We start from the raw sequence: 25445 nt of genomic DNA, 5'->3' as shown, positions 1-25445 counted from the left end.
ACCGAGACTTGAAATTGTGAAGATGGAGATCCAAGTTCCATCATGTGGGGTTGAAGTTGTTTTGTCGAACCGATACCAGAGGCCAAGGATGTGTATGTAATTCTTGATTTTTTTTTTATTTATTTTTATTTTTGGGGAATAGAGTCCACCCTGCTTGTATGATGCTGTGAGTACCCTCGAACATAGGTGGTGATGCAAGTATGTTTTAATGTAAGTCTCATGGAAGAGCTTTTGCATGTTGTCTATGATAGGGGATGGATGTTAATGCAGGGGGTGGGGGACGAACTGTGGCATAATCGACGTGGACAGTGGGATTCGAGTGAGATTGCAGCAGTGTGAGGCAAGAACTCAGAAGGCAATGGTAAATGGAGCTAACTGAAATGTCATGCTCGATGACGTGAGTACAAGCGGTGGAGGAAGCTGAATTTGAAGCAAATCTCCAGGCTAATTGTTTAATGATCTGGGAAGATTGTATGACTGAATTTTTTTTTTTTAAACAAATTTTTATTTTATCAATTTGTGTGGTCCACCTGTTGCCTGCCCCTTGTACGTTTTAACGGCTTGTTTCTGACCAACTATCACCAAGGCTGGACATAAAACAAAAAATAAACCTTTTCATAATTGTCAATCAAACTGTCCTTTTTATCAACTCCCTTCCCCTCCCCCCACAATGCACACAATGAATCCAGTTTTTGGACTTGTACTAAAGTTAAATTACCATTCGGCGGTGCTTGCATGAGCCGGATGATTTTGAAGTGCGCACTCATGGTTGATGCTGGTTTTTGTTTTTTTTTTGATCTTGGGGATTATATTTTGTTTGATTCCGTCAACACCCCGTTGGTATGTTGTTTGGTTAGATACCCGTGAAACCATGTATCTGTTTGTGCAGTGATTTGGTTTTGCCCTTTGTCGATCTTTACGCTCGTAGGGTTTCAAACCTGATGGATGCTGGCGTGTACACTTGTGTCTTCAAAGGGCCTGATCAAGTGAACACAACCATCATTGTTCAAGGTAGGTTTAACATGTGCATTGGCAGATTTATTTCACCAGTGAAGAAAAACTAGCTCGAAAGACATGAGCACCTTGCTGTTAATCCTCTGACTTGCACGTCAGGCTAAATGTACCCCAGCCTCTTGTTTGTAAATTTTCCTCTGTTTGTAGCATTCATTGTACCTGTTCCCCATGATGCCATCAGGTGTTCTCGATTGCATGTGAAATTTTTTTCTTGCGATATTTTTTCAAAAACCTTGCAAGTTGTAAAGCACACAGTGATCGATACACCTGAGATGTACTCTAGGGTGTCTGCTTGAAACAGGTAAATGCCAGCAAGGCAGCCTAATATATATATATATATATATATATATATATATATATATATATATATATATATATATATATATATAATTTAATTTTGCAAACCTTAAACTTCCTTGTCCAAACTTGATCGACTTGCTAAACATAATTATTGGTGAGTAGGTGTTCAACTATGGTTACATTTCATTGCTTGTTTCAATATCTTGTTTTGTGTGTCAGCCTGTTGTTGGCTTGGTGGTTAAGGTGACTGGCTTGGGGCTTTAGGGTCTTGAGTACAAGACACTGGACTGTGAATAAATACCAGGTGGGGTTGACTCAGCCTGTCATCCTTCCGACGTCGGCAAAATGAGTACCAGCGTACTGTGGTAACAACCATTCGGGGTAACTTGCGTCAAAGTGGCGACCCGTCCAGGACTGTACTCCTTGCCAACGAGACTGCCTCAACTGCCTCGACTGCCCTATGTGCCTTTACGGCACGAAAGGAATGGCATGAGATGATTATTTTGTTTTTCAGGTGAATAACTCTGAACAGAATGGAAGAGATTGTTGCCAGATGGAAATGTGTACTGCAGTGCAGGTTTCCAAAATGATCCTGGAAGGTTTGCAGGGAGATTTGAAAAAAAAAAACCCCAAAAAACTAAAACTGTAGATCATCTATCTCTCTGATGTGGTAATAGGTAGTGAAGAATCTGGTTCAGATTGCGATCCTTGGATTACGGATGTGAGCAAACACATAGCTAATAGAGCATGGTGAATGTCAGAAGCAGGAATCCATCCGTGGTTCTGGTTGTAAAAACGAAGGCGACGGATCACACTGGAGCTAAACTTGGCACTACATGTTCCTAATGGAAATGTTTTTTGGTAATATCCAGGCATTATAAATTGTAGCAAAATATTGACACACTTGGTGGTGATTTCAGTTTGGGACTGATAAAATGTTGGACCTTATCGTTTGACATACAAAATGGGTCTGCTCAAAATAAGGGCCAAAAATGCCTCTGAAAAAGCAATTGGGGAACTGATGGCAGTAATTGGGCTTTGTATCCATCTTGGAAACGATTAGTCATCTTGAACAAAAGCCTGAGAAAGGTAAACCCATCTAAATATCGGCTCTCGATTGATTAAAGAACATGGTCTGTTTTTGGGGGTTTTTTTGGACTTTCAAACAGGTGTGAGCATGTGCAAGCGGAAAAGCTAGCATCTCTGGATGAAGTATGGGAGACTGTAGACAAGCTGCCTCTGCCATTTGGAGGTGGCTGTTCTTTTCGACTATATTTTCCATCCAAAAATTGCAAATATAGTATAAAGATGTTTTTTGTTGTTGTTGTTTTTTGGAATTGTGATGAACTTGCATCTTGCTCTCAAGGCGAGACTTTTATTGACAAGCCACCTGGAAACGATTGATACGGAACCTAGGAGCTGAGACCATCGAGCAACTCGCGTGTTTGTGACAATGCCGTGATCGAAATGTCACGCATGACAACTACTACTTCACTTGCAGAAGAGCTTATTGTAAACAAACTTGGTTTACTCACGACTGAATAACCAGCCAGACGTCTCCAGATAAATGCAAGCTTCATGTATTCGCAAAGACTAGTCCTCTTTTGGCAGACGGGCAACTATTATTAGCCAAGCCGCAAAAACAAAATGGCATTGGTCTTGTTTTGCACAACGCATCGCTCCAAAAAATGGAGGTCTCGATAAAGAATACAAAAAACCTGTTCCTTTCACACCATGAGGCCCATAGGGCTGCAGAGGCAGTTTCATTTGGCAAAGGAGGACATTCCTGGACGGGTCACAACTCAGACACAGGATACTCAAATGGCTTGGTTCACCAATAAGCTGGTACTCATTTTGCTGACATCGGAAGGGTGATGGGCTGAGTCAACCCACTTGGTGGTATTTCAACGGGACGACGGGTTCGAACTCGGAACCCTAAGATAGTTAGCCAGCCACTTCAACCGTTGAGCCAACACAAGATGGATATAATTCTTCATGACAATGAAACTGTTTAGTGTTGATGACCTTGATAATTAAAATGATGTCTACCTGTAATGGGGTACAAGGAAATGGCCATTTGATCTGAAAATGTGATATTTCTGCATTGTTCATCTGGATATAGCTTGTTGTCGTGCTCCATTGTGCTGAGAAAGGTTACTGCCTTCTATTCCGTGAAATAGCGAACCTATTTTCATTGGTTCCTTCTACCAGAATAGAATCGATGCAAAACCCACAATCATGTTGTGTTCTAATCAGAGCTTGCCAATTGTCTTTTGCAAGAGTCCAATTGTAGGCTTGAAAACCAAAAGGCAGCAAAGTGGTAAATGTTCGGAGCTCCCGGGTTTCAATGCCACTTGACCTATTGAGGCCGATCCCGCCTCCAGTGGGCATACTCGGACGACATGTCGCATTGCCATCGAGATAAAAAAAAAATAAGATCACTTGGTGTGCAGCAGGTGTGTGGCCTGAGCATCTAAGGAACACTCAGGAACCTTCAAATCTTTCCTTCAAGAAGAAACCTTAAATGGAGACGAGATGAAGAGTAGTACCAGTTGTGGAAGATGGGGTAATGTGAAAATTTACATCGAGTTTGCTGATTTTGTGTCGGCGTATTAAAGTTGGTGTTTTATGAGCCATTAACCTTTTACCTGCAAGATGCAGAATTTCTGGATAATATTGAGGCACTGTGTCAAGAGATATGGTGATGGGAGTGCTGGAAGCAGAAATTCCATCAGTAGAAGGGATGTGCAAGGGAAGAGTTTTTTTGTTGTTGTTGTTGTTGTTGTTGTTGTTGTTGTTGTTGTCTGAGTTCAGTGTGAACATCGGTTCAAGGCAGGGAAACGCGCTCGGTCCACTCATGTTTATCATGGTGATGGAACTGGTAAGCTGGAAGGTAAACTTGAGGGGTATCCTGGGAGGATGTATGTGGACGATCTGGCTGTCATGGTGGAGAGTGGGTGGGAGATGCAGGAGGTTCTGGGGGAGTGGAAGGAGGCATTTGGGAAGCACGGGCTGAAGATGAGTCTGGAGAAGACTGAGGCGATGTGGGTCGGGTAGCAGAGGAGGAGAGGAGATCAGGTTCGAGGGGAAGGAGATCAGACAGGGAAATTTGTTTAGGTGTGTGTGGGGGGGACATTGACTTAGGATGGCAAGTCAGGTAGGTACGAATTAGTGGAGGAGGTTGGAGGGATTAATGGCAAACAGAAAGATATCAAGAAAATTGAAAGGGAAGGTTCTGATGTCATGTGCAAAGCCAGCCTACCTTTACGGTCTGGAGATGGTGGCACTGACTGCACGTTTGTGAGACTGCACGTCGTGTTGCTGCATGTTTGTGAGAACTGGGTCAGGAGAATCGCAAGAGTGAAGAGTGGATATGAGGAGGGTGATGAACTGATGGGGAAATTATTGAAATGCTGGCTGAGATGGGTGGGACAATTGGAGTGGATCGGTTGAGGAAGCAAGGTAGGAGGAAAAGAGGTAGACCATGGTTGAGATGGGAGGATTGTGTGAGGAAGAATAATGGTAAGGTGGAGTTGAGATTGGGGAGTGGAGAGTTGGCTGAGGACTGACGTGGAGTAGTATCATGGGCAGGGTGGAGGTGTGGTGCCATTGGAGCTCATCCCTTATAAACGGAAGAGGAGACGAAGAAGACTGATTTAATTCAAGATTGGGTAAATTGAACAAATTTCTGATTTGTGGTGAATGCAATGAGCTTGAGGGTTCACAAAGCAATAAATGTGTTCCCTCAAGGTCCTCCTGTCCTCTCAAAACATAAACGCATGTACACATCTGTGTACGTTGGTTCGAAGGTGCAGCTGCACTGCGTTCTTGGTCTTCATGGTTTCCCACCGGTGTCATGGAGTTGGATGAAGTTGAATGGCACTGCTTTTGACAAGGTGAGATTCGGGTTGGTTGGAATGATGAAGTTGAAACAAAGGGGAGGATGAATAATAATTAGTGTCAAGGTGATTTTGATTTGGTCAGTGCGTATACAATGGGGTTGCCAAGGGATATCTATAACAAAATTAACAAATTAAAAAGGCTCTTTCTTATAATTTTAATTATAATTTTTGAAAAGATTAACTCTCGAGTCTCCTACAGAATGGGGCATAAACGTGGCGGTTGCATTTCACTGTATAAGTAAGTGACAATAATTCCCATTGTGTTGACTGACTGGAATGCCTTTTGACTACTATACGATGATGAGTACTTTAATGACCAGAATTATTCCCACCTCCTCGTGGGGTCAGCCGAGGAATGTTTATCTTCAGTATTTCAAACTGTCTGGCCAAGCTTGACATTCAAGTTGTAGCAGAAATTTGTAATCTGTACTGGGTGCTAGCAGGGGCATCGAGAGCCAGCATGAGCCTCGAGGACCTCGGGGGGAGGGGGACCTCGGGAGGACAATTTTTTTTTTCGACAAGTGTGTGTGTGTGTGTGTGTGTGTGTGTGTGTGTGTGTGTGTGTGTGTGTGTGTGTGTGTGTGTGTGTGTGTGTGTGTGTGTGTGTGTGTGTGTGTGTGTGTGTGTGTGTCTGCTCGCCTCCAGCCCAAACCGCTCAACCGATCGTTCTGAAATTTTCAGATTCATGGCACCGACCCTGCGACGGTCCCGCACCGGAGTTTTTGTAAAATTTGGCCGATAAGTCAATTTGAGGCAAAATTTCGAAAACCCTCAATTTTAATCCGATTGACTTGAAATTTGAAGAGCATTTTCATGTCAGGTCGCTGAATTCAACTACCAATTAATTTTAAGGTCAAAAGGTCAACACGGGCCTAATTTCTAAAATTGATAGAAAGGGCCAAAAACTGAAAATATATCGCTATATCTCAAAAAGTTGTGGACGATTCAGGCGAAACTTGGTGGACACTTTGGGTGTTTGACATGGAAGAATTGATTCAATTCTGGTGACGATCCGCATCTGGAGATGGATACGAGAATTATTTAATTTTTAAGTGATTCTTTACCATTGAAAGATACAGCCAAAAATGATGTGTAGCATGATTTTTCAAAAATGTATTGGGCCCGATTATGTTCTCGTGGATCAGGCATTACGTGGTGAAGGTGTGTGTTCGAGCGAGTGCCCTTCTAGTTTTTACTGTGGTCGGATATCGCACCACTGAAGTGCAGGATGTTTCAAGAGAAATTTCGCAAAGGACCATTACCTTGTTGATATTGTGTAAAAGCATTTATTGGAAAGTTTGGTAGTGTTACAGGCAAGTCTCGATGTGGTATTGCAGGATGTTTTCGACAATTTGCAAAGCAGCTCAAAATTGCTCGGATGGTTGTCTCGACTCTCAACAAGTAACAAGTAGGTGTCTCACTAACCTCTACATATGTAGCTGGACAGAATAAAATGAAGGTTGTTCCATATAAACTGCATGTTGTTCATGACCTTGCACTCGGACACAGAAAGTCGTGTGAACTTTGGTCGGTAGATCCCAAATTTCATAGAAAAGGGGGATCAGGTTTTAAACGGCACCTTTATGGATGAGGCGTGGTTCCATATGTCTGCTTGTATGAATAGCCAGGACGCCGGGATTTTGACCACAGAAAATTCCCATGCATTATTCAAAAAAAACCATTACATGATCAAGAAAATTGGTGTTTGGTGTGCCCTTTCCAGAAGGCATGTTGGACCAATATATATTTTTGAAGATACTGTATATTGTGAACGTGACATTAATACGCTCCAGCAGTTTCAATAAACTAACTGAAGAGAAATTGAGTTTATGTTTTTGAATAATGTATAATTTATTGTAGTTTATGGCCATATCATTCTCCTGGCCCAACTCCTACAGACTTTAACCTGTGCTGAAAGCTTAAATTTGTATTTTTTATTTTTATTTTTGTATTTGGGAATATTACTCAAAAATGTCATCTTTACCTGCAGATTGAGAACCAGACGCATGCAACTGTGACGAGCACAGACGGACACTCGGTGCTGCTGCTGCATTCAGTACAGCTTATCGATGCAGGAGAGTACAGGTGCGAGGCGAGAAATTCAGCTGGCACGGCACATTTTGTTCAAATCCTGCGTGTCCACAGCATGCGTGCAGCACTCTGGCCCTTCCTGGCCATTGTGGCTGAGGTTCTGTTGCTGTGCTCCATCATCATTGGATGTGAGCAATTGCACAAGTCGAGGAGTGAGAAACAAGGCAAGGCTCTCGTCAGCTTGTTTCAAAGCGTCCGTGCACATTGTATTTTGCAGCACTACATTTGACAAAGATTCATTTTCTGATCGATCCCTATCGAAACTGTTGATCGAAGCAGGATGCACACAAATGGGTGAATTGGGAAAGTCATTAATTTGAGGATCAAAAGGGGAGATTAGGACAGACATTTTATACCGTATGTGCAGTCGTATTGATGTGTGATCAACCAGTTGTAGCCCAATAATCTCCCTGCATCTTTGACTTGTGCATTAGACAATTTCACTGAGGTATGAACACTTATCTCCATTGTTGTACTGAGTAAATATGGGATTGTATTTATGCCAACTTTTCTGGAAATGTCTCTTTTTCATCACTTGCCACCTTTTCACCAGGTGACCCTCAGACATCTTTCGCCACATGACGTCACACCCCACACCCCACCCCCACCACCCTCGCCATCTTGCGTTGCACAACTCCCACCCCTTTCTTCTGGGCCATGTTGCAGTGCACGACTCCCACCCCTGCCATCTTGTGGCACACGACCCCAACCCCTGCTTCCCACTCCCCAAGCTATCTGGAGTCTCACGACCCTCATCCCACCCCTCCTTGTGCTCTTGTCCCCCCCCCCCACCCTTCACACATTTTGCTATGCTGTCCTGCCCCCAAGCTGCCTTTAGTCATGCTGCACCCCCCTCCCTATTACCACAGGCTTCCTCTTTTGCCACCCCCAGTGTTATGAACCCTATTGGTATCAAATGACAATGCCATTTTGCAAGTGGCTTTATTTGCAAGTGTTGGTACCGTCCTGTTTAACGATGCTGTTTCAAACATTTGCCTCTTAAAATCTCCAAGGCTGTATCTTGGCATTTGGCAAAACAACTAAGTAAGTGTACATTTATCCCATCTGTGCTCTCGTAAAGTGTATAATTGCTTTGAGTAATTATCCTTAACGCTGACTCCTTTAGCTTGATCACCAAGTGGTTAAGTGGAAAGTCTTGTCGGGTTGTTTTGATGGATGAGATTGTTTAACAGATGTTGGGAGGATAGCTTAAAATTGTGATTATTACATTTATTTTAGAGATCCCTTTTGAATCATTGTCATGCTTTTGGGAATTTTTACCCTTGCCAGAGGAGAGGGTATTGCATTTGGGTCCGTCCGTCCGTTTGTTTGTTGCTTGTCTGCACAGAACTTGTTGGTTTTTTTTTTTTTTTTTTTAGATCCTCGTGGAGGATCTCTAAGTCTTGCTCACGTTGTTGTTTTTGTGGACTTTCTTGTTTCACAGCCTACAGTTTTCATCGAAACTTCCTGAAACTTGGCATATATATGTAAAAATACCCTGCGCAGACAAGTAACCATCTCCGATTTTGAAAATTCCTCCCAGAAAAAAAAGTTATGACGTCAAAATATCTCCTCTAATGGAAATCGCCTAACAAATTATCTCCGAAACTAGGCAAGCTTTTTGAATTCTGTTTGCGGGAATCGAACAGGGCATTAGCAGAGATGAATTATCGCACTTTTGATGCATCACTATGACGTCATATGAATTTTTATGACGTCATCCCTATTTTTTGACTTTTTGTTTCACAACCCAAAGTTTTCATCGGATATTCGTGAAACTTGCCACGTATATGCAGAAAGCCCACGCACAGGCAGTAATCATCTCCGATTTTAGAAATTGTTCCTATAAAAAAAGTTGACGTCATAATATCGCCGCTAATGGAAATCGCCCATACCATTATCTCCGAAACTGAGCAAGCTGTTTGAATTTTGTTTGCGGGAATCAAGCCGGGCATTAGCACAGATAATTTATCGCAAACCTTATACATCACAATGACGTCATATTCGTTTTTATGACGTCATCATTAAGAGGATTAGGATCTTAGCTCATTCGAGCTTGTTTTCTCTGCGACTGCTAGTCAAATTGAGAATTCTCACCATCGAAGCGACTATTCATGTAGAATGTGTTAACGACAATTATGATATCATGTGGTGTGGCATCCATGTTGGAAAAACAGAAAAAAAATTTGGACTTCTAACTCAAACTTCTCCATGAAAAACATTGAAACTTGGCAAATGGTAAGTACTCTTCATGGGGAATAAGTGATTAAAAAAAATAAATAAATAAAAAAGTCATAGGTGCCTTTGTTGTGACGTCATTGCATATGAAGAATGCTACATCCGATCAGTATGAAAAATTGAGGGTCATCTTGAGATAAATTGGTCCACAGAAAAAAAAAAAATTGATGTCACATGATTTAGCAACCATTGTTAAAAAAAATCTTCTTTGAAATGGCTGAACAGATCGAGGCAAAACTTTACACGTATGACCACCTATCCATGAGGAAACAATGTTCACACATATGATGCCATATGTGTAGTATTCTGTGAAACTGAACATAGAAGCGAGCCAATGATCTTTGAGCTGGGTTTCAACGAATGGGAAAAGGCATTCCGGTTGAGAGAGGATGGAGACATGGCCGTGACGTGAGCTAATTAATAAAATAATTTCCGTTCAATAAAAGAGCCTGCTGGGTTTCCTTTGAGCACACCTAGCTGTGTTCGTACGTGTTGAGCGTTAGTAAAATTCACACCACTACATCCGGCGGTGAAGGTTGGATTTCCTGCTTTGAATCGAGCAAAAAAAAATCTACTGCTCACCTCCAACAAAGACAAGTGTTGCTCAACAAAGGAAAATGCAAATTTAACAAGGACAAAATAGAATTCTATGTCTGCATTTTCAGTAATTACGGCATCTCACCTGACCCAAAGAAGGTGGAAACCATCCACAAGGCGTCGAGGCTGACCAATACAAAAGTATGAAGCTTCCTTGGCCTGACCAACTGCATTTCACGTTTCATTATAGATTATGCCAAGGTCACGAAGCCACTTAAATATCTGGCATGCAACGATGTACCATGGGACTGGACGTCAACACGAGATGGCTGTAAATGAACTTCTGCCACGTCTGACTAGTTCTACGGTCATGGCCTACTACAGCCCTGACTTGGAAACTTGTTGTGGATACTGGACCCTACATATCCCAAAGAGATGAGGGCATTCATCACATTGTCACCGATGCCAGTCATGGAGTCTCGCTATTCGCAGACAGAGCGTGGAGCACAAGTGGAAGTTTGAGGTTGTGAACAATTGCATCTCAACATTTATGGCCATCACTTCAGTCATCTCTGATCACAAGCCTCTGGAAGGTATCTACAACTCTTCCACTTCCAGAAAGTCCATCCGCATCGAACGGTGGAACCTATGGCTTCAGGTGTAATAATTTCATGCTTCGTTACCAGCCAGGCAACAACAACCCAGCTTATTACCTCAGTCACCACCCAGTTCTGACGGCTGATAAAACATCCCATGAGTCAAGAGTGGAAGATGAATGTGTTCACTTTGTACTCCACCATGGTGCCAAAGTCACTGACGCTTCAGGAAATTAAGACTGCAATGCGAGCTGACCCCACTCTACAAGCAGTGATGAATGCAGTGCATTTAAACCAGTGGCATCCACCTCGAGACCACTCAATCGATTGCTCAGCGTTTCATATACTGAAGGCTGTAAGAGATTAACTGTTCATCAGTGACGAGCACAATGTTCTGCTACATAGTACCCAAGTCATCATCCTGAAGTCACTCCAACAGCGAGTCATCAATATCGCCCATGAAGGTCACCAAGGCATCAGCAAGACGAAGAGACTACTCCACGAGAAAGTGTGGTTCACGTACATCGACTGCCTCGTCGAGATAACTGTCAAATCCGTTCTTGCCTGCCTTTCCACGACTCCAGAACACTCTGCAGAACCCCACCGAATGACCTGCTTGCCGCTTGCTGCTTGCTGAACTGCCTGCTTGCTCATCATTGGTCTGAAGTGAGCATCGACTTCGCAGGACCCTTTCCATTGGAACAATATCTCCTGGTGGACATCGAATCTTGCTCCTGGTTCGTTGAGGTAGACATTTTGACCTCTACCAGTGCGAAGTCAGTGATCCCACGACTTGACGCGATCTTTGTCCGCTATGGTGTTCCCGATATCATAAAGTGAGACAATGTCCCCCGTTCAACAGTGCTAGCTCTGCACAATCCTAGACAGTCCTTTCGGAGAGACATAGTGAGAGTGAGATTTGTCAGGGTTTAAAAACGTGTTCCATGTGTTGAACCAGCGTGTGATTTTATCCAGATCTGCAGAGAGTGAAGAGGCTGCTGCTTCCAATCTGAAGGATGGTAGATGGTGGTGTCGTCTGCAAAGAGATAACGAGGATTATCCAGAGTGTTGGAGAGATCATTGTTGAAAACCAGAAAAAGAACAGGGCCCAGAACGCTACCTTGAGGAACTCCAGCCTGCACAGGAAGAGGGGATGAAAGAACTCCATTTAGGGCCACACGTTGACTGCGACAGGAGAGGAAGTATGCGAGCCATGAGTGGAGATGGCCTTGGATACCATAGGAAGAGTTTGGTGAGCAGGGTAGTGTGCCAGACCATATCGAAAGCACATGATATGTCTAAGGAAATGGATCTGATCTCATGTCTGGCATTGAGCATCTCCATCCATTGTTGGGGAAAGCAGGAACAGCATATCCAGGGTAGAGTGACCTGGTCTGAATCCAAATTGATGATCGGGAATCAGTAATAATAATTTTAATAATAATAATAATAAACGTCATGGGTCAGGGCAAGTGTCCTTTCAAAGTGGGATTTCTTGGCACCCGGTCATCACTGCCAGCAGTTATAAAGTGACTTTCTAGTTATGTCTCATTAATTACACCACCTAAAATACACCATACAAACTACACAAACACCACTCTAAACAAGTCGTCCGGAGGGTCTGCAATCTCCGATTGCACTTTTTCTTTTTTTAATTGCATTGTCTTGGTTTTATTCATTCATTTATTTATTTATTTATAACTGCGTTCAAATTGAGGTCTTTCCAGCACACTTTCGAAAACATTTATTTTATTTATTTGTATGCAGCCTGTGGCTGCTTGGCTGCATCATTTTCTGGGGGTGCAGGTGTGATCCCATCGGTGTTAATTAAACGGAGCGATGGGCTTGAACTTGAGACCCGAGGATCTTAAGCCAGCCACCTTCACCGTTAAGCGAACACCAGGCTTCCTCGAACCTTTGAGTGGGCAGTCATCTTTATGGAATTTGTCTCAGATGTGCAACCCTTCCCTCCCTCCCCCACTCTTCCTCTGCATCAATACCATAATCACAGTAAACTCGTTTTCAAAATGCAAATACTAAAATTTGTTCGTTTATTAAGAGTTGTGCACAAATTTCTACAAGGAGGGGGTCTAGTGCTCCCTGTAGTTTAGGGCAATAATTTTATCATGATGCTGGTGATTTCACACCTACTCTTTGTTGAAAGACACCATGGGGTCTTATTGTCTACCAAGCAATTCCACCAGAGGGGTCCCCAGATCATCATCTATCCAAGGGGATTTCGCATTAGTTGATGCAACACTTTGCATTTGAACCAACAATCTGACAGTTTATAGTCTGACTAATAATTGAACTGATTTGACAGCTCCAAAGGTAGGTGCGTTACCTCTCCACCATCCTGTTGGACATGGTTCCAAAATGGACATGTTGCATAACGCTCACTTGGTGAAAGTACAGTGGAGCGGCTGATATGTAATTTCTCTCATGGTTTGGAGAAGGCAGGCAGGGAATGTAGAGTTGCGCGCGTGCGCACTCCGGCTCGTTTGCATTCCGAGAGCTGGTGCTTAGTTGTGTTATCGCAGCTCAAATTGTCCCCGATTTTAATAAAAAGACCTGAGTTGTGTAATATTGGTGATTTACAAATGATATTTGATGTTATTGGTGGAACAATCATAGTTGGACAATGTGAATCTGATTTTACCTTTTTAGATGGCAGGATGAAATTTGCTTAAAATGGATTTTGAAACTACTCTGCTTTTATACTGCAACAAAATCTCGCAAGGCATCTTTTGAGCAAACGCCTCATTTGATGTGTGTCGGATTGCATTGTCTGGTCAGCTGAATGAGTTCCTTTGCTTTATCTTCCTATTAAGAGAGACCAATTAGCCTCAGGGCCTTTGATTCCATTCCATTCCTTCCATGGAAGGAATGCAAGATTCTGTACCACCTTTACAGAGGCGAGTTGTACATTTTAGAGCTCTAGACATCGAAGACACTTTCGACATGTTACATTTAAGACATCGAAGGAAGGATTAAACTCTAAGCAGCTCCCAGGCAATGCAAGACGACGCCTGCTTGGAGTTGGTTGGTTTTGTCACGTCCTGATTATCTCTTAAAAACCGTCATAGACTGATGAGGATGGAGTGAGCTACTTAGATTAGATCATTGCAAAGCATCATTTTGAAACGGTCTGCTTAAAACGCGTGCTTTCACTAAAAAGTGTTGCAATCAAAAGCCTGTCGTGTCATTGGATCCACTGGTAATTAATTTCAATCCGCAGTATGGCTAGATCTCAATCGCTATCTCGTCACAGCAGTGTCGATCAAGAGCCGTCGACGATCAAGAGTCGATCAAGTCGATGATTGGGACATATAAAAATATATATTTTAAATTGGATGAACGCAGCATGTTTTTGTGCAAATGTAAAATCTTCTGTTGTCCAGCAGTGCTGTGGTTCATTTCATCTTTTAAAAAAAAAAGAAAAAAAATGCAACTCTGTAAAAGTGCTCGTTCTTCATTTTGACATGAGCTGGTATCCATTGAAGGATATAATTATGTTCTCTGCAAACTCCGTTGTCCAGGTACTTTTTTTTTTTTTGGAGTTTTGCCTGTATGTTGCTGAATAAGGTCACTTTGGGCATCAGGTGGGAATGCTATTTGCAGAGCAGTAGGAATAGCCACCAATTTGATCGTGAAGATTAAGGAAATATTGGATAGGAAAATTTTCTTGGGGAATCAGATGGCCAATGCACTCTCCACCATTTTGTGGCCTTCCAAACCACTGGTGAAGATGCAGAGCTTATCTCTGTTTGTCTATCTGTAAAGTGGGATTATCCACAAAAAGTATCAGTGGGGGTGGGTGAGAGACTTGATTTGTTATGGCTTCATCATGATTGAACTTGCTGCTTGGGTATGCGATTGTCCTTATGTCGCTACTTCATGGCAGATTGCAAGGCTGAAGAGCTCCAAGGACTGTACCTTGTCCAGAGGTTGACCACATGTTGAGAGATGGTCACCAACCAACCTTAGAATGCAGGATTTCTCATTATTATTGACGTTGACCAGTTTACCCTCTCCATATCATTAGGTAAATGGACAATTTTTTTTTCTTTTTTCTGTGAAGTGGAAAATGCAACTTTCAATCGATCATTGAACATAGCCTCTGATTTTGCTCGCACGATGCATCACCTTTAATTTTTTTTTATTTTTCACAAGACAGGATGCACTGGCATTCATGCATGTACTACATTATCTATTAGATGCAACACTTGACCATTCAGATCTTAAATTGTTACACTGCAGACTACATGCTGTTCAATGGGAGTGGAAGACTTGATGTACTTGATTATTATTTATATAACATGATTATTTTGATCTCGTATAAACTAACAGATGGGTTCTTGCTGACCGGTCATTTATCAACATTCATTAGATCAGGGATCCTCTCCAGTTTACTTTTCCAAGCCTGCCCCCAACAATTTGGGGTTGACATAACCACCTTGCCCCCTAAAATAACTTCAACATGCAGTTCGTATTTGGCCATATAGGTGGCGTGATCGTCCTGATGATTAAACAAATATATTCGCTGTTGTAATTTATTTGCTAAAGTGAGCTTATCCAACGGTGCTAGTTTTGTGTTGACATTTGAGTGTTCCTGATCACAGGACCTTACAGTACTGAAAGAAGCAACTGATGAACTAATTTTGTTGTTTTTGTTGCACTGCAGAAGAACTGAAGGAAACTGAGCAGCAAAATGTGAGCAAGCCTGGTAAGCAGTAAAGCACAATAGGTAACCCGCCCTTTCTGTGGCTATTACAAGACATGGTATTTCATTACTTCCGCCACCGAAGGTGAAGGAGCTCGTTTTCACCCCTCTGTTTATGTGCAGGATATCTCAAAAAGTTGGGGACGGATCCTGATGAAATTTTGTGGACAGGTTGGGTGTGTGGCAATGACGGACTGATTAGATTTTGGTGAAGATCAGAATCCGACTACGAGAATATATATATATATATATATATATATATATATATATATATATATATATATATATATATATATATATATATATATATATTTTAAAGTCACTATTGAGAGATTGGGCCAAAAACGATATATAGCATGATATATCAAAAATGTATTGGGCCAGAAATGTTCTCGTGGATCAGGAATTCCGTGGCGGAGGTACGCGCACTACCGAGTGCTCTTCTAGTTCAGTGCTGCATTGGTTTTTATAGATCTTTGATTTATATTTTTGCGAAAGCTGCGTCATCTGATGTTTTGTTGAAATATAATTGTGTCTTTGCACACTTTGCTTAAGGGATGTTTAGTTTTGACTTTGCCGATCTGAATTTTAAAAAAAAAAAAAATTTTTTATTTAACCCTGAGCTCCTTGGACTTTCGGCTCCCCGACCCTGGGCTCGCTGGAGAAAAATCTGGAGGTTTGAATAGTGGCTAATAAACCTTTCTTGGGGTAACCATCACATCATCAGCACGATTAACTGCTTGGTTTCAGATGATTATTATCAACCTTGACTGATATTATCGGGTGCACCATGTTAACATTTTAATGTTCCAAAATCTGTACTGGTATTTTCACAATTTGTAAGAAACCTTCCTTATGGTCATTATCATGCTCATTTTGAGTGGGTCGAATGGTCAAGTCACTTTTGACCTTTTTGAAAATTATTATTAGTACTTTTTTATCAATTGTTTCTGGAACACGTGGATTTATCAAGGGCTTGTAAGAGGTATGCGTACTTGCCTTTGAGCTGTCAAGTTTGGGTTCATGTCTCGACCCAGCCGTAGATCGTCACCCTGGTGTTTTGCATAGAGGGGCGATTCATCGTGTGGGTTTGACATCCATTGGTAGTACGTTAAGCCAGATACCCTTTCTGCCAGCCTTGAATGTGGACCATAGAGATACCATGGCGTTGGGTATGAAGACGAGCAGAGTTATGTTGCCGGTACTCTTGTCAAATTCTAAATTGCAGCCACTTTCAAACATCAGGTCTGGCCAGCCAGTTCATGAAAGACTTGACCCAACAATGCTCCCTGGTTGATCCTACAAGATTATAATAATTTGGACCATTGAAATGTAGTGGTAATAGTTGGTTGTAGTTGTGGATTTATCAAGGGCTCTTCTGCACACCAATCTACTACCTCAGTTCATCCATCTTCCTTCTATCCACCCTCTTAACTCCAGCAATTCTGCTGACCTAATTGTTCTCACAAACCTGTAACTTCTGTTGTTTCAGTGCCAGCGTTTTGAGGCCGTAAAGGTATACCAGCATCCCACAAGACACCAGAACTTTCCCTTTCAATACCATTGATATCTTTGTCTACCATTACTCACTCCCCCCCCCTCCTCCACATTTGCACCCACCTGAACCTTCTTATGCACCTCTGTCTCTGTATTACCATTCCCAGTCTGTTCCCACCAGATACTCAAACCTATATCCAAACTAGAGGGGGAGCACTCGGTAGAGTGCAAAACCTCCACCGCCAATACTGCTGGGTCACTCAAGTGAACCTGATATCCTATTCATTGCAGGTCAAAACGGATCAGACTCTACTGAACCACGATTGAATAAACTAAACTAGATCGACGCATGTAGAAATGGCAAAAAATAAAATCGAAATTTTTCTGAAAAAAAGTTGCAAAATTTCTGGGTTTTTTTTCTCTAACAATTTTTTTTTTGGGGGGGGTGGAAATCACTTAAAACATGTAGAAATGCAAAAAAAAAAATTAAAATAAATTGAAATTTTTTTTTTTCAAAAAAGTTGCAAATTTTTTTTTCTCTAACAAATGTATTTATTTTTGGTTGGAAATCACTTAAAACATGTAGAAATGCAAAAACAAAAATTCAATTTTTTATTTCAAAGTGGCCACCATAGCGGCCATATCGGACTTTGGACCAAGTCCAACATCTAATGGCATGATCCTTGGACCATACCTAATCCCCCCACCAAGTTTCGTCGAAATCCGTCGGAGTTTTTCCGTAATACTGTTCACAAACAAACAAACAAACAAACGGGTGAAAACAGTAACCTCCGTCCATCTTCGACGGCGGAGGTTAATGAGAAAAAAGGTCATGAGACCCATTTGATGCTGTCAATTTAAAAATACATATTTATTTGGTCAGGAGGTGTTGAGCATCATCATCAACATTGTCATTGCACAGAGCCCAAGTGTTCAGAATAGTTTTTAGCTCACTTAGACTTTAGTCCTTGTTTGTTATCTCTGCCACCTAAAGTGGACAGTTGTGTTTTCACCCCTGTCTGCGTCTGTCTGAGCAGGACATCTCAAAAAGTTATGGATGGATTTGGACACAATTTGGTGAACAGGTTGGGTGTGACAACAACAGATTGATTCGATTTTGGGAAGGATCTGGATACGAGAATTTTTAGATTTCAAGTGATCACCATTGAGAGATGGGGCCGAAAACAATACAGTAAGAACCTGACATTTGTGGGGGATGTGTTCCTGAAAATTTTCCACGAATGTCGGGGCATTGTTTAAATAGGAAAAATGGGGATTCGTATTCATAAGGGAAAATTTTTTATCAACCTTGTCGACTGCCGGTTCGGGATTCATAAGGGAAAATTTTACGAATACGAACGCACATGATTACATTTTCAGTAAAAATGCCTACAAATAGAAACACCAGGTACTGCTTCCAATTTTTATTGAAGATACGATGTAACTTGATGTTATCATGATTGAGTTAGAATCCAGTGAACCCCTCCAAAGAGGATGCAGGTGAGGGTGCTGAGTCGTGCAGGATATCTCAAAAACTTAATGGATTTGGATGAAATTTGGTGGACAGGTTCTTTGTGTGACAGACGAATTGATTAGGTTTTGGTTTAGATGGGGATCCAGATACTTGAATTATTTTTTTTTAATTTTAAAAAAGTGATTCTTCATCATTGAGAGAGCCAAAAATGATGTGCAGCACAATGTTTCAAAAGGTTGTAGATGGATATGTATGAAACTTGGTGGACACATTGGGTGTGTGATAAGGAAGAATTGATTCAATTTTGGTAAAGATCTGAATCCAGATTTGGATGAGAATTATTTATTTTTAAAAGTGATTCTTCACCATTGGGAGATGGGGCCATAACTAATATAGTACTGTATAGCGCAATGTTTCCAAAAGTTGTGCATTGATTGACAACTTGGTGGATGATTTGCTTGGCCAACAGTACTCTCTTCAAACTCGTACTCCCACACACACTCTTCAATCGCACTCCTCCCTCCAAATCTTCAAAATAGCTGTTCACCATCTCATATGTTCCCCCATCCAAAACCGTGATCTTTGCTACCCCTGTTAATCCACCCCAAACCCACCTCCTTCAAATTCCCTGCTTTCCTTTCCTTTCCTTCCTTCCCACCCCATCCTCTCCCTTCCATAGATCTCCTCATGTCTCTGTTCCCCACCGTTTTGTGCTTCCCTCTCCCACCCCTCTTGTCTCCTGCTCCCTTTGTTATACGTTCTGTGTGTTACCTCTCATATGAGCCTCGACATTGTATACAAAAAAATATAAAACTTGAATAAGCTGATTAGCTTTTAGTGTATGACGAGGACGAATGGTCTGGATGCAGATCCGGCTTCTCAGTGCGATACAAAATGTAAACCGTTTAGCCTGGCGGGGGTATGCATTATTCCGAATCGTGTTGTAGTTTCCTGAGATTTCTTTTGAAAATAATTTTTGCATTTATTTTCTTTACTTGTTTGCCTTTTTGTGAGTCATTGCTACTGTCTGACGGTCAACGCTAGTGAGCACAGTTTGATCTGGTGTTTCATTGAATGCATGACGAAGATTGATCTTGCTTTTGATGACACTTCAGATTTAATGCCTTTTTACTTATTTTGTACAAAACATAGTTTAATGGAAAAGTGATGTGACAATTAAGGTACTGACATATTCTCCTGTCGGCAATGGACTGACGATGGGGGCAACAGGTGGCGACATTGAGAGAGGGAGAAAATTAATATGCACCAAGCTAAATACAAAGGGTTTTGTGTGCTCTGCCTCCTCGTGGAGGATGCCATTAGTTGAGAGCTATGAGTCCACATAATCCAGAGGTGACAGAGACTATGCAGAGCTCAGTGCTCCATTTGATGACAAACAAAGGCCTGTCCAGTCTGAGTTCCAATTTTTCAAGAAATGACAGAGGATGCCCAGTCTGTGACTGGCTTCGGAGACCAGCTTTATATGGTCAGCCCAGAAGAAGTCTCTGCTAAAGGTGAGGCTGAGGAATTCTAAAGAGACTGAATCTCTTCCATTGACTCACTCGCATAGATAAGTGGATATATTTGACAAACTTTGCTGAGGTTTGCCATGGTTTAAAGATGAGCAGCATTATGAATTCCAGGTCAACAGTGCTGCAGCTGTGAGGGTAATCTTCAATGAAAATGGGATTTGTCAGATCATTAGGTCATTTTTTGTAAGTTAGGAACAAGACTTGGCAGTTGTTTGTTAGTAGTTCGCTTCCGACCATGGCCTAGTCGTACCAAGAAATGCTGTGCTGCTTCGTTGAGTTAAAGGATAGAGTACAAACACATTGCATATTTTGGTATCTTGTACACCTGATTAGTGAGAAGAGAAAAACTGTCATGAATATGGTGTCGCCAATATCCAGTGCCCCAGAAAGTTATTTCTCCCATTCTCAGTGGCTATTTGTCTGTTGTTGTCTCATGTATTTGTCTCACTGATGTGTGAGAGATTAGGTTATTTCTCCAAAATAAGTTCATGGCGAGTCCCTGGGTCTGTACATCTGTTACCATTTGTCGAAAACATCTCACAAACTACCGGATCGATTACACTGAACAACAAAAATTTTTTACTGGAGATGTGTAAAGTGATTTAGACTAATTTGGGTACGCTGATTTCAAAAATCATAACCGTTTTGCTGTATCACGTCAGGATTTTCAGTAACAGAAATATTCCCATTGCCTAGAAGTACAGGATGTAAAGAATTGATGGGAGAAGAAAACACAGGTGGTTCATGAGAAGAGACTGTAGGAGAGAAACTAGACAGTCAGATGAAGACGTTGTGTGACTCGGAAAGCCATCAATATTAGACGACTGACATGTAGACTAAACTGATTGAAACCATAAAATTTAGAGCAAATATATACACCAGAAACAAGTTTACAATGCAACATCATAGGACCTCTTTAATGGAGCTTCCACAAAATATAAACATCGATCTCGACAAACTCACAAACGTGAATATAGATAACAGGTAAACAGGGTCTCCACTCAAATGAGAAGCAAGTTCCATTTAACTGTGAGTGTATGCTTCGTTAACAATGAGAAGCCATTTGTAATCAATAAAAGTACCTGTTTTGATCCGAAGATGAACAGTATAGAGTTGAGTTGCGTGTTAAGGTCACTTGGAAGTATTCTCACAACAAGGATCAATATCAAGGACTCTGCTATACACACATACAACACATAACGAATCAGCGCATCGTGACATTAAAGATAATTTGACATTGTAAAGGATATTCAAAAGCATTCCAATTGTGTGTGTGTGTGAACGGTGCTTCAGAAATGCGGAATATTTGGAAAACTACTTGAGGGGTAAGTAAGTCGATGTAGTCATGTTTATAAAGGTAGAGATCCATGCCGCCAGTAAATTGTGAGCGTGAAATTGGTATACGCAGATTGATAACAAGGTGGCAGTGAACTGATCTGGAGATTGTGAGTAATCAGTGGATCAATGTTGAAAAGCTCTCATGAGCCTCGACCTCTCTCCATAACAAAAGAGGGACAAACCTATCCATTTAGGGTTTCAAGGGTTTTAAGGATGTGGACATAATTAATTTCAAGTAAAATGTGGTGGGGACTCATGGCCCTTACTTTTCAACGGCAGGTGAGACCAAACTTAATCTCACCTGGCGATTGCCCCTGTGCACAACTATAGTTGAAATAAGACAGAAAATTGTCTCGTAGGATAATTTGACCGAATGAGAAGTCAGGGAGTTGAATTCCATCAGAGATGGTCAATGGTCGTAAAGACCACATTGATGAGAAAGAGCCCTGCAGCTGACTACTCATTCAGTCCACTTTACGAGATACGTAGAATGAGATGAAGACAAAGAAGGTAGAAAATAGGGATAAAGGACTTGGTCCATTCAATATGTTTACAACCTCCCTATTTTAGTCAAACGAAGGATGTCAGAGTCGTGACATTTCATTTTTTTCCCCCCTATCTGATCATCGAATTTTTCAAAACTCACAAAACGTTGTCACTCATAATTTAAATCAAAAATCCAAGCAAGGTTGCAATGCTTTTCGTACTTTTACACCTCCACACAGCATTTCCAGGTATGTAGACCAATCAAAAGAGCCACTGATGTGTGTAATGGTCACATGGATTTGCAGATGTTGCCTTCAACACAAGTCTTGCACAGGAGGTGCTCATTCTGCCTTGAAAGACCTTATCAGCAGAAGAACAAACGGATTGTTAAAAAAAAATTAGATTCCTAAAAACGTTTTGAAAGGACAAAATGGAGGCAGAGCATGCCGAAAGTTCACGTGCACATTACTCTGATAACACTGAACAACAAATTTCAAAATTTTTTTTTTACTGGAGATGTGTAAAGTGATTAAGACTAATTTGGGTACGCTGATTTCAAAAATCATAACCGTTTTGCTGTATCACGTCAGGATTTTCAGTAACAGAAATATTCCCATTGCCTAGAAGTCAGGATTTCAATGAAATTTACAAAAATTCATTTATTCATTTATTTCATCATGAATGCTTCAAAATTATAGAAATTACAGAAAAACTCCATTAGAATGTAATTAAAAATGCTTTAGGTATTTGGCTTTGCGTTTGTGCTGCTCTGTGTCAGTTTCACGATGCAGGAACCAGCAGAAATCGCCCATCATGTTCGGGTTGTGCCGCCCTTGGTAACGCGTCTCCATGAGTGAAATCTCTTGGTGGAATCGCTCGCCGTGCTCGTCCGAGACTGCTCCCAAGTTGTCAGGGAAGAAGTTCAGGTGCTGGTGTAGGAAATGGATTTTCAGGGACATCCTGGAGCCAAGTTTCCTGAAGGACTCCAGCAGCTGCTGCACTATTTCTTCATAGTTGTCCGCGTGCTCGTTCCCCAAGAAGTTGTCCGTCACAGCTTTGAAGCTCCTCCACGCTGCCAGCTCTTTGGGGTTTAGAGTTGTCGGAAAAGTTTCGTCCTTCATAATCTGTCGGATTTGCGGTCCAACAAAGACACCAGCCTTGATCTTGGCCTCCGACAAGGTGTTGCCAAACTTTTCCTTGAAAAAACCCACGCCCATTCAGATCCATTGCCCGTACAAAACTTTTCATCAATCCGAGCTTTATGTGGAGTGGTGGAAGGAAAACCTTGGCTGGGTCGACAAGGACGACATGCTTCACGTTGTGTCGACCAGGTACATGCTCTTTTCGCTCTTCCCAATCTTTCTTCGTCCAGTGATTCTTGTCGTCTCTGCTATCCCAGAGACAAAGGAAGCACATGTATTTCGTGTAGCCTGACTGCAGCCCTAACAACACCGCCACCACTTTCAAGTCTCCGCAGATGTGCCAGTTGAAGTCATTGTACTTGATGGAATCAAGCAGCTGCCGCATAGTCTCATAGGTCTCTGTCATGCCGAACGCGTGAGCCAGTGGGACTGATGGTTTCTCGTTGCCATTGTGGAGCAAAACAGCCTTCAAGCTGTTCTTCCCCGAGTCGATGAAGAGGCGCCAGTCTGCAGGATCGTGATCACACCCAAGTTCTTTCAACAGACCGTTGATGTCACTGCAGAATGTCATCGTGTCTTCCATCTCAAAGAACTCGGCCATGTCTCTGTGACGTGCTCTGAACAAGGATATCTTGGTGTTAGGTTCAAGTAGATTCCACTGCTGCAGCCTTGATCCAAGCAGCTCTGCCTTCGCCTTTGACAGCGAGAGATCTCTTACAAGATCATTTAAGTCTCCCTGGTTCAGAAGGTGTGATTCTTGAGTGTCGGGTTCAAAAGGTTCATCATCACCATCCTCTTCACCACTGCTTACAGCTATGTTCTGATCAGCTGGAGGTGTTGGAACGGGGTTCTCATCATCATGAGGCACAGGTTTACGAGCAGAGATGCAGTCAGCGTACTTGATGTGACCTTTATTCTTCTTGTTGAAGCCGGCGATGCTTGTGCAGCAGAAATAACAATCATCATGATGATTCTGCGGCTCACGCCATATCATGGGCACCGCAAATGGCATGCTCGCGCGCTTGCCCACCAACCACTGAGTCAAGGTTGTGTGACAGCTTGTGCAGCAGATGTGTGGTGCCCAGCTCTGTTCTTGGTCCCCCACCTTACACCCGAAGTAGTGAAAGTAGGCGGCCTTCATTTTCACTGCTGCAGATATACTTCGCTGTTGATCTTTTTTGGTATACCGACCACAGACATAACAGAAGTTGTCAGGATGATTGGTACAGGAACGCCTACTCATCTTTATCTGAAAGAAAGAAATATAACACAAGTTAACAACAATTGTACGAAATAGACATGTTAAAGACATATGTAAATTTAATTGAAATCCTGACTTCTAGGCAATGGGAATATTTCTGTTCCTGAAAATCCTGACGTGATACAGCAAAACGGTTATGATTTTTGAAATCAGCGTACCCAAATTAGTCTTAATCACTTTACACATCTCCAGTAAAAAAAAATTTTTGAAATTTGTTGTTCAGTGTTATGGATCAAATTTGCTGCGATACATCAGGATAGCGAGGTATCTGGGGGTTGTTCCCCATCTAAATGTGCCCTCTTGAAAGGGGGGGGTGTTTTGCCCCAAATATTGATATTATATTGAAAAAAATCTTACTGTCAGACGGATGCAGACCAAACTCACCATGTGGCATCGGGACCATGCCCTAACCTGAAGTTGTGCTCGTCATGGCCGTATCTCCCCTGGAAAGGGGGCCACGGGCCCCTCCCCGATTCCCTCATTTTTACTGAAACATCTTCTCCACAACTGCCTGAGCGATACAGATCATATTTGGTGCAATGCATCCGGACGGGTCTCGTGGAGTTGTCTGCCCCCTAGAAGAGGCTGAAAAGGGGGGGGGGGGGTTTGCCTCAAATTCAGGTAATTTATTTTAAAATCTTGTCAAAATCTGATGGCCAAATGCAGACCAAACTCTTCATGAAACATAAGGACCATGCCATGAACTTACGTTGTACTCTCCATGACCATACCACTTCAGGAAGGGGGGGGGGAGGCATGACCCCTTCCCCCTAATCCCTCATTTTCACCCTACCTGTTGGGGAAATAGCCGTCGGTCCCCCACGGTGCTATTTTTTTGTTGTAGTTCCTTCATGAGCCTTGGACCTGGTAAAAGGAATACAAAAGAGGGACAATTGAGCTGAGAGATTCTCCATTGAAAAGAGAAGAAAGGATTCTTTGATGTGTTGATTGAGTGGAAGTCAGTCACATACATGTGAAGGTCGCTTTGTATACCATCCGCAGTTTGCTTGATAATCGGAGCAGGAAGCCAGACCATCAAATGCCTGTAATATGTCCAGGAAATGGCACTTGATGTCTGAGATTTTGGGCATTGGGAAAAGTGTCAGCATATCCAAACTTTAGCCCACATGCATTTATCCTCCTCTTTGGAGGTAGTAAAACTGACCAAAAGTGTTTCACACTCTCCAGCCTTCCTCAGTCCCTCAACCTGTGGAATCCATTCCCACAAGTCCATAAAACTTTGCTGTTCTGAAGAGACTTGACAGTGTATCATTTTCATCCTGCTTTCAATTATTGGTGGATTATTGATTGATT

The 25445-nt window shown here is 42.0% G+C and overlaps 1 protein-coding gene across 4 annotated transcripts in view; it reads left to right on the top strand.

Annotated features, from left to right (window-relative positions):
- The window catches only part of LOC147020257 (neuroplastin-like), a 58823-nt gene that overhangs the window by 29645 nt on the left and 3733 nt on the right, over positions 1-25445 (top strand). For all 4 annotated transcript variants that reach the window (XM_085895492.1, XM_085895493.1, XM_085895495.1 and 1 more), the window contains 4 exons: positions 929-1011; positions 5065-5210; positions 7207-7471; positions 15363-15404. In XM_085895492.1, the coding sequence (XP_085751618.1) occupies positions 929-1011; positions 5065-5210; positions 7207-7471; positions 15363-15404 (536 nt within the window). The remainder of the gene's footprint in view (positions 1-928; positions 1012-5064; positions 5211-7206; positions 7472-15362; positions 15405-25445) is intronic.

Source organism: Eptatretus burgeri, chromosome 9, assembly GCF_056783735.1.
Source record: "Eptatretus burgeri isolate ZD-2024b chromosome 9, Ebu_testis_v1, whole genome shotgun sequence".
NCBI classification, from domain to species: Eukaryota; Metazoa; Chordata; class Myxini; order Myxiniformes; family Myxinidae; genus Eptatretus; species Eptatretus burgeri.
This window is presented reverse-complemented; position numbering and strand designations above follow the sequence as displayed.